Raw genomic sequence first — 10,593 nt, 5'->3', positions numbered from 1 at the left:
ATGATATATATTAAAATGTCTTCCTGACACTATGTGCTTTATCCACTATATTACCTAGGTACCTTTACTCTTACTCTCATAAACAAAAAACTTTGCATTTTGAATGGAAGAGATCTTTGAGACCAAGCTTCTGGTTCCAGACAGTTGATTAAGATAGCTCTTTTTGCAGTACACAGTACACATAATGGCAGACTGATCATATAGAGAGACCTGGGCTTTAGCATCAGAAGTTCTGGGCCCCAATACTGGCAAAGCAATGGATTCAGCTGCTTTAGTCATAAAAGAAGCCTTGGACTAAAACAGCAATTCTTAACCTGGGATCCATGAATCTTCAAGTGGTCTGTGGATAGATCTCAGGTGGCCTATGAAGTTAAATGGGAAAATTACATTTTTATTTCAGTATAACTGGCTTCCTTTACAATCCCATGTATTATACTTTATTAATTTTAAAAATATTCTGAGAAGACATTCATAGATTTTCTCAGACTGCCAAAGGGTTCCATGATACACACTAAAAAGATTAAAGATAGCCCCTTCTGACGTTAAATGAATGATCTATGAAACAAATCAACAGTACATATGGCACATTAGAAAGAATGCTGCAAACTGTGCATACCCCTTAATCCAGCAGTGTGTCTACTGGGCCTGTATCCTGAAGAGATCATAAAAGAGAGAAAAGGACACACATATACAAAAATGCTTGTCGCAGCCCTTTTGTGTAGTACCAAGGAAATGAAAACTGAGTGGATCTGTTGGGGAATGGCTGAATAAGTTATGGTACATGAATGTTATTGTTCTGTAAGAAATAATCAGCAGAATGATTTCAGAGAGACCTGGAAAGATTTACATGAATTGATGCTAAGTGAAATGAGTAAAATCAAGGGAACATGGTATAGACAGCAGCAACAAAATTATGTGATGATCTTGGCTCTTTTCAGCAATGAGGTGATTCAGGTCGATTCCAATAAGCTTGTAATGGAGAGAACCATCTACATTCAGGGAAAGAACTATAAGGATTGAATGTAGATCACAACATAGTATTTTCAACTTTTTGCTAGTTTTCCCCTTTTTGATCCAGTTTTTCTTGTGCAGCATAGTAAATGTGGAAATATATATATAAGAATTGCACATGTTTAATCTATATTGGATTACTTGCTGTCTGGAGGGGTGGGGGAAAGGGAGGTAGAAAAATTTGGAACAAGTGATTTTACAAGAGTGAATGTTGAAAACTATCCTTGTATATATTTTTGAAAATAAAAAGCTATTATTAAAAAAAAAAGAAAACAAGAAAGAATGCTACATTGAATTTGAATACTGCCTCCTATCAGTGTGTCAATCATTTCCTCTCTGGGACAAAATGCTCTTCTCTCTAAACTTAGAAAGGTAATAATAATAGAACTTAAAGAGAGATCATTTTGTTCAGTCTCTCAAATGAAGGAAAGGTTCACATATGTTAAATGACTTTTCTAAGTCACACAGAAAGTGAGCATTTGAGCCCATATCCTCCAGAGTTAGTATTCTTTTCTTCCGTATTCCATCCCCTCTCTTAAGCAAGTTAAATTAAATAACTTCCAGGAACTCTGACAGATCTGACTTCCCATTGTCAGAGGTTTATAGGTACAGAAGTGAAAAGCCCCCCTGCTTTTACAGATGAGGAAACTGAGGTGAAGTGATTTGCCCAGTCACAAAGGTAGAAAATGGGTGGCTAGGTCCTCTGACTCCAATTCCATCCCCCTCTTTATTGTTAAGGCACTATCTCTCCCTTGGAACAGAGTCCCTTTACAGTCATAGAAGTAGAGGAAACAAATTTCTGCTAAAGAGATTGATTTTTCACTTCCAGAGAAAGAACTAGAAATATGTTTAGTAGGTCTTGCACACAGGTATATGTGTAGTATGTATATATATATATATATATATATATATATATATATATACACATATATATATATATGTATATGTATATATGTTCTTGATTAATTGTAGCTTGGAGGAGAAGAAAAAAATAAAGTTAAAATTGCACAGAAGAGAACAAAAGAAAATCTAGAAGGAAGCACAGAAAATCTGGGTAGCTTTGAAAACTATGTGTAATATTTATTACATAGATTTTCTTGAAATGGAAATTTATTATTTTATATTGAATCCTCTTATATTTTGCAGTGTATATGGAAATGTTTTTTCTTTCCATTTTGTATATGAGTTTGAAATTAATAAATTTTTAAAAAGAGCTTAATGTCTGCCCTGCTCATCAATCTATAACCATAGTTTATCGCTCTAATGCTTTTGTTCTATGGAAGCAGCAAATGCTTAAAGAAAAAGAAAGAAGTCCCTTGGACTACTTAACATTTATATTAAGCAGGTGGTAGTCTCCCCACCAAATTATAAACGTATGACAACTGATTGTTTAGATCCACCGAACCAGCATCTTCTTAAGGAGGAAGAACAAATAAAAGGCCGAAGCCTTCTGAACACATTAATCTGGCCTATTTGGAGGGATAGCTGATGCCTTTGAAATCTTTCCGCATAGGTCTATATTTAGAATCTAGGGGCGGCAGTGGGGGAGGGGATTGGTGGCCGGCTTAAATCCTGGCTGCTCTCGTCTTGCCCTCTAAGCAAGTTGGCCCAATCGCACATCCGAGAACTTGCTCCGGGCTGCTTGAATAGGGTTGCTTAGTGGTTCTGTGCGTTGTGACCTTCCCCCCTCCCTGCACACAATCGGATGTCTCCTGGTTCTGGGAGTGGGTAGTAACCTGAGTTGTCTTTCTAAGGAGATGATGTTCTAGGGACAGTATGGGGGGAGGGGGGGTGGATGACGGGGGAGGGATGGAGGGTAACTGCAATCACATTGGGAGGGTGAGGTACCGCGACAGCTAAAAGTTGGATTGAGTTTCAGCCTCGGCTATATATAAAGCTGGGGGCAATTTATGTCACCGCACTAATTAGATGCCATCTGGGTGGTTCCTCCCGGGTTTGGGAGCCCATCACCCAGCTCCCGAAGAGCCAGAGGCCAAAGAGGAGAGCATAATGATGGACCTTTTCGAAACGGGCTCCTATTTCTTCTACCTGGACGGGGAGAATGGAGCCTTGCAGCAACTGGAGATGGCCGAGGGCTCCCCTCTGTACCCGGGCAGCGACGGCAACCTGTCTCCTTGCCAGGACCAAATGCCCCCCGAAGCCGGGAGCGACAGCAGCGGCGAAGAGCACGTACTGGCCCCCCCGGGCTTACAACCGCCTCACTGTCCTGGTCAGTGCCTCATCTGGGCCTGTAAAACTTGCAAGAGGAAATCAGCCCCGACGGACCGGCGCAAAGCAGCCACTCTGCGAGAGAGAAGACGCCTGAAGAAGATTAATGAGGCCTTCGAAGCCCTGAAGCGCAGGACAGTGGCCAACCCCAACCAGAGGCTGCCCAAAGTGGAGATACTGCGGAGTGCCATCACTTACATCGAACGGCTGCAGGACCTCCTTCACCGGCTGGATCAGCAGGAGAAGATGCAAGAGCTGGGGGCAGACCCCTTCAGCTACAGCCCTAAGCAAACAAATGTAAGGGCACCCAGAGGCCTTGGCTCTATCCTTCCTAGAACGAAAAATGCAGCTGCTCAATTTCTTTCCTCTCTTCCCTGCCCGCATCCGCCAATCCGTCCTTCTCCCTCCCATCGCCCCTCCAATTTAAGGAGCCCAGTAAAAAGGCAGCTGGTGTTGTTGGCTAGTTAATTGGACCAGAGATATCCTAACCCCACCACTACATCACCCCAGCCCGCCTCCAGTCCGAAAATCAAGCAGCCTCTTTCCCATTCCCATCCTTGCTTCTTAATCTAGTCTTAGTGATCTCTCTTGTGTTTGCTCCAGCTTCCCAGTTCTGATTTCCTGAGCACCTGCAGCTCTGAATGGGAAAATGTTTCTGATCATTCCAGGGCCCTAACCATAAGTCCCAGAGAAGGTAAAGTACGCAAAAATAAACTCCACCTCCCCCAAACAGCCTCGACATATTAAGTAAAACGTTTTTAAAAGGGGCTGGGGTGGTGGGAAGCTGGGGGAGGGGCGCTGGGAAGGAATAACAATATAGGAGAAAAAGTGTCTTCTGCTCTGTCTCCAGCTTGGAATTCTTAGAGATAGCTTAAAATATATTTTGTAAAACCTGTGGACTTTAGTTTTCAGTGACTTTGGATTGTCTCGTCTCTTTTCACACTGCCTCTGCCTTCTTCCTTACAGTCGGAGGGCCCATAATCGAGTCATCTGCCTCCAGTAGTCTTCGGTGTCTTTCTTCCATCGTGGACAGTATTTCCTCGGAAGACCCTAAGCTTATCAACGTGGAGGAGGTGGTGGAGAAATAAGGAACCATTTTGCTGGTTCTGGAGGGATCTTAGCTTCTGCTGGAACATTGTTCCCTGTTCCAACCCCACCCCCACCCCATTCCTAACCTTTAGATTAGGTTACATTGCATTAATACTTAAAAAACCATGCCCAAGATCTTCTGGAAGATGGAAACAGAGTAATATCTTCTCAGAAAAACAAAACAAAACAAAAACAAAAAACCAAAAAAAAAAAAAAAAATCCCCCAAAATACTATGTACATTCAGACGGGAAAGCCTTTGCTTCCCTGAACCTCTGCTGAGATGGACTGTCCTTTCAAGTTTTCATTTTTTATTTTAATTTATTAGGTTGACTTTTATTATAATTATGCCCACTCCGATCCAGAGAAGTTCATTCCTGTCTGAAACCAAGTGGAAAATTTGTGGTTTAATGTTAATTTTATTTAATGTGTACTCCGTGTTGGTTTTTTCTTTCCTTTCTTTCTTTCTTTCTTTTTTTTTTTTGTAAATAATTTTAGTACTTTCTCTTTTTTATGTAAATGTAAGAAATGTATTTAAGATGTGGAATGCAGTACTGTATATAAATGGTTCAAATAAGATAGTATTGTACAAATAAAAGGCCTTTCTATATTCTCCAAACCTATCAGAATGATAGACAATTGGCAAAGTTATTTAGATTCTTAATTTTGAAGATTTTTCTCCATGTTGTACTTTTGGGAAAACACAGAATAGAGGATGAATCCCTTTCCACTTGCCAAAAAAGGGGTTAAGTGGAGAGTGTGTAGGGGGAAGTTCAGGGTAAGGGATTGGAATTTGTCTAGATCATTTGGATTCCTTCTTTTTGTATGCATTGGATTCTGTTCCTCTTCTTCTGTGCTCCAATCCAAAAAGGTAAATATATTATGTCTCATCCCACTCTCTCTCCCACTTTTTACCATATTCTCTCCACCTAAGAAAATCTGAACTTGCTAGGGAATGAATAAAAACACAGATAGACACATCTGCATACTTTCCTGACTCTCTTCCTGTCACTTTCCCTGGAGAGGGCAGAAATTGTGTTACTTTTTCTTTGTATCTTTAGCATAGTGTTTGGGACATAATAATAAATAAATGTTAGCTGACATTAAAAAATTAAGAGAAGTCTGGGAGCAATATTGTTATCTATGAAACTCTTACACTAACAATTCAAATTGCCCCTCCCTCTCTCAGGGTAACTGGAAAGATTAGGAAAACTAAATGAAGATCCTGCCTTTCTTGAACTAGACCAGACTCTAGAAAGCTTCACTGACTCCAAGGCCTAGTCAGTTTGGGCTTGTTTTTTTCCAGTAAGTAAGTAAGTAGGATAAAAGGAGAGGAATTTTGTGTTAGAGCTGGAAGAGGGGAAGTGTCTTTGATGGGACTATCTTCTGCCCCACTGGAGGAAAGGGTTAAATGGTTGAAAGCTGACTAAGAGGAATACAACAACAACACATGAAGCCTCTTACTAGGCCCAATGGGAGGCTAGAAACCCTAGGAATTGATCCCAAGAAGGTTTTCTTTACAACGTGTGCCAGCTTTGTTTATACTGTAATCTCAGGAAGGGGTGACCACCTAGAAACTGCACCATAAAGGGAGTTGAGGGGGTGTCATATCTTGCTGCTTTTTTGTTTTTGGCTGTCTTGTTAAGAAGAGGTCGTTTTAGATCTCTTCTTATAAGAAGCCTCCCTCTTCTATGCCTTATATCACAGAAAATCCTTAAACCAAAAATAAATCTTTTGTCTCTATCCCTGGTCCCAGCTCCCTCCTAAATCCAAGAAGATTATTTTATGTTTTTGGTGGGAGGTGTCCCCAAAGAGCAGCCTGAATAAGGAACATAGATTTTGTGCTAGAGGGGACCTCAAAGGTCATTACATGCTCATTTTAAAGATAAGAAAATTGATACCCTGAGACTTTAAACAATTTTACTATAGTTAGTAAGCATCTGATATGTGATTTGAACTCAAGGTTTGACTCCTCAGTCTTTACCATGCTTCCTCTGTAGAAAATAAACAACCCAGCATCATTTCCCCAAAATTCTCACTCTTCTATAAATCCTATATCCATCAGCTTAGCTCCGTCTGTCATCACCTTTGGCTCATTTCAATGAAAAATGTGTTGAGTCATAATCATTTGAAGAAAGAACATTGTACATGTCTTCTCCAAAGATTTCTACACTTGTGATATCTTAGAATGGCAGAGCAATAAGTGACCTCAGAGATATCATATCATCCTACATGTTTATTTAACAGAGAAGGAAATCAAGTCTCAGAAATTAAGTAACTTGACTGAGGCAGCAGATTAGTGAATGAGAGAATGGGAACTGCAACCCAAAACTTCCACTCTCAAACCAAAGTCTTTTCCATCATGCCAGGTTCACATATAAAATTAGGAGTCATTCTTTTAAAGCTACACTCCCATCACCTTCCCCTCCACCCCCTCTTCAAAAAGAAAAATTCCAAAGAATAGGTATTAGCTTTTTTTTTTTTTTCATTTTGCTGAGGTTTGTTTCCAGAAGATGTTTTATCCAAGTGCCAAGTCTGCAACTTGTAAAATAGAGCAACAAATAACCTAAATCTAAGAAAGATTTCACCACTAATGTACTGAATCCAAAAGAAGTATAATATGCAACATGTGTATGTAGTGCTTGTGTCTAGTATGTGTTTTTTCTATGAATGTGATATATTTATGTATATGTATATGTATGTTTGGGGTGAATTGTTCTTTACCAAAAGAAAACATTTTCAGGATTTACTGCATTTACTAATTGATAATAAATAATAATCATAAACCACAGTGTATGTGTGTGTGTATGTGTTAGGCTCATCTTTTGCTTAGGTTCCTAAACCTAGTTCTCACTAAAATTGTTAGTTAAATTCATGGACTGGATTTACTGGTCTATTTTTTTTTCCATCTTCACATACCAAATTTACCCACTCTCCAGCAGCAGGGTAACCTGAGAAATTGTTTGGAGTAAAGTTTGCCTATAGAAGTTCTTCATTAAATAAAACAAATATTTCCCAAAGGTTCCCTATGACCTCCAATTCTGTAGCTCACATGTAAGGCTTTTCAGTGCAAACCTTCAGTGTGTTTGCAATTAAAATGTTTTTGTTTGATATTAATAATGATAATCTACCAATCCGAAGCCAAAGCAAACAGGTTTCTGGGAACTCCAATCAGGAGGTAATAACTTGGGAAAGATAAGTGGTTTGTGATTTAATTGTAATATAACCTCTTTCCAAAGGCATACTAGCTTCAAAGTTATCAAGTTTAGAATAGGATCAGAACTTTTTTTTTTTTTTAATCCATACAAGGATATTACCAGGAAAGAATCTCTTTAAAATGAGTTTCTTAAGTTGCTAGCTCTGCTCACCTGAGCCAAAAGACTTCAAATCTGAATATTCTGGGCATCTGCTGAGATTCCAGGTTGTTAACTTGTTCCTGGCCCCATATATAAGGTCATAGATTAAAAGTTGGAAGGAACATTAGAAGTCCAATGCAGCTCTCTCAATTTACAAATGAGGCACTGGGGCTCAGAGAAATGAACTGATTTGCTTAAAGTGAAACAAATAAAAAAAAAATTAGCAGCAATATCATTCAAACCCAGGTCCTCCAATTTCAGATTCTCCAAGGTACCACAATGATTGGGAGGGAAAGAATGGGTTTGGGGAAGGGGACGAGAGTTAACACAACTCTGTCCAGAAATTTGGACTTTGAAAAATGTCTTGCTGAAACAACTTCTGTCTTTATTAACTCAATCTTAGTGTTAGAATTTATCTGTTTTTTTTGAAGAGTCCCCTGCCAACAGTATTTCACTGTCTTTTTCCCACAAGACTAATGTAGACTGGGAGCAGTCTACATTATTTCATTATTTTAATTATTATAGTTTCACTCATTTAATTTAATTTGTTGATAGGTAATAAGGTATATTCCCAGAGAGTCAGGCTATTAAAAGCATCTCTCCTCTCTATTCGGTAACACACTTCATCCTCTGGCTTTAAAACTTTTAATTCACATAAAATGTGATTTAAGAGGGGGGGGAGAAACAGACACATAAAGATACAGAGACAGAGACAGAGGGACAGTCAGAAAGAGAGATGGGAGAAAGACACACACACACACACAGAGACAGAGAGAGAGAGAGAGAGAGAGAGAGAGAGAGACAGAGAGACAGAGAAAAAGAGAGAGAGACAAAGACAGAGACAGAGACAGAGACAGAGACAGAGAGACAAGGCAGAGACAGAAACAGAGGGACAGACAGAGACAGAAACAGAGGGACGGTCAGAGAGAGAGTTGGGAGAAAGACACAGACAGACAGACAGACAGACAGAGACAGAGAGACACAGACACAGACAGAGAAAGAGCCCTAATAGCTAGTTCTATCTCTTAGTGCAATGTTTGCTGACTTTCAGACTCAGTAACCAAGACTGAGCAGCTGAGCCATGTGCTCCAACAAGCTGTGGCTGTAGGGACCATCCTTCTCCCTGGTTTCAAGTCCGCATCCCTTTGATCTCTCCTGGGAGTCCCAGTATCCAAGCAGAGGCCAATGTCTTCTTCAGCTGTCTTCCCCACAAATTCTTCCAGCAGCTCTGTCAGGTACTAATGTGTTTACTTAGGTGTGCTTGATTCCCAGAGCTGAAAGTAGCCAAAAGTTTAGCACATTACAAAAATCCCTTTTAATAAGAATGAAAGTGATGAAGAATTACCCTTCCTTGAAACTGATTAATAATCCTCTTTTGCCACTATCTTTGAGGGGGCTCCTGCCAAAAAGACAGAGAAGAAACCCTTGAAATTGCTTTCTCCTGATATTTGACTTCTTAAAAAAAAAAAAAAAAAAACAATTTGGTGACTTCTCAGAGGTCTGGAATTCTGGTGAACACCACCTCCCCAAACTCATTTATGTATATAGTCCATACCTCTGTAGTGAGAGGTCCATAAATCCATGTTGTTTTAACTGTAATAATCTCTATTAGTAAAAGGTGTGAGGGTGATTTAAAAATGTCTTTAAAAATAAAAGAGCCTCTTAGAACGACTCATTTTTTATTTGGAAAGCCTTACTTCTCTGATAGAAATTACTAAAACTGTATGGAAATCAAATTACTTTTTTAAAAAATAGTGTAAGCAGCTTTCATTTATTAAAAACAACAACAATGAAAAGTAAATGGACTGCTCAGGACAATTCAAAGTATATAGTCATATGTCAGATGCTTTGATGGTCTTGTCCTTAGTTTATCTTAGATAAAAAATTTAATAAATGTGTATATGGTAGTACTTTTTCTCTTGTCAAAAATAAGGGATTGTAATCTAGTTGAATTTTTTTTTTCTGCAGATATTGGATACATACTTTGCAGAATGCAGAACTAGGCTATCTATCGAACTATTTGTCTGTCTACAAATGCATATACCTATATACACATATGTATATCTCTCTCTATATGTTTTCATACATATATGCACATACATATATATTGATATTGATATTGATGTTTTTATTCTACTTAGGTTATTTGTTTTCAAATACATCCCTCCTTCTTCCCTTGCCCCAGAAAGCCATCACTTTTAATAAAGAAGTCAAGAAGTCAGGAAAAGAAAAACAATCACTTCAGCAAAAACTAAATGACATTTTAATATTCCTAGATCCTAGTCTCTCTCTTCTGCAAAGGACAAAGAAGGAGAGATTCAATGAAACATCTTTTCTAATTGTACTTTTTACACACTGAAAGTGGAAGTGGTCTGTGACTTTAAAATAGAATTTACCTGACCAGGAAAATTCTGGAAGGTGGAGTTTGCTTATTTTAACGCAAATGATAAACTTAGAAGGGCAAGGACCGGAGGGAAAATCAATTGAATCCAGCCCAATTTCAATTCAGGCAATATTTTATTAAGCTCCACTATATGCGAGGCACATATTAAACCGCATATAATACGTCCCCCAAGTACTCTGGAAAGGTCTTTTTAGCCACCCCGATTCTCCACTTCCCTACTTTTGGGTCTCCCCTAAAGAAATAGCTGCCAAACTCCTGAGTCCTGAAGCCTTTGAAAGAAGCTGGCGTCTTTCGTCCTTTGAAAATTTCCTCCTATTTTCTGATCTCTTTCTTTCCTCGCCTCTGAGCACCGTTTAAAAGTTGTGTCTAGCTTGTGTTGGTGCCCTGGCATCCTATTTTCAGCACCTCAGTCCCCAGAGCCCAGCGGCTTAGGTCCTCCCTCCCCTCCCCCCCACAAGCCCCATTAAGCAGCCCAGGGCGCTGAGGTTTTGGGACTTCTGCTGTTC

General features: G+C 39.3%; 1 protein-coding gene across 1 annotated transcript; it reads left to right on the top strand.

The window, feature by feature from the left end:
- Positions 1-2,940: 2,940 nt before the first annotated feature.
- Positions 2,941-4,328, top strand: MYF6 (myogenic factor 6). The gene is made up of 3 exons (XM_003770948.2): positions 2,941-3,537; positions 3,844-3,934; positions 4,207-4,328. Exons 1-3 carry the CDS (start codon positions 2,941-2,943, stop codon positions 4,326-4,328), a joined length of 810 nt encoding a protein of 269 aa, XP_003770996.2.
- The last annotated feature ends 6,265 nt before the right edge of the window (positions 4,329-10,593 follow it).

Source organism: Sarcophilus harrisii, chromosome 5 (assembly GCF_902635505.1).
Source record: "Sarcophilus harrisii chromosome 5, mSarHar1.11, whole genome shotgun sequence".
Lineage (NCBI taxonomy): Eukaryota > Metazoa > Chordata > Mammalia > Dasyuromorphia > Dasyuridae > Sarcophilus > Sarcophilus harrisii.
This window is presented reverse-complemented; position numbering and strand designations above follow the sequence as displayed.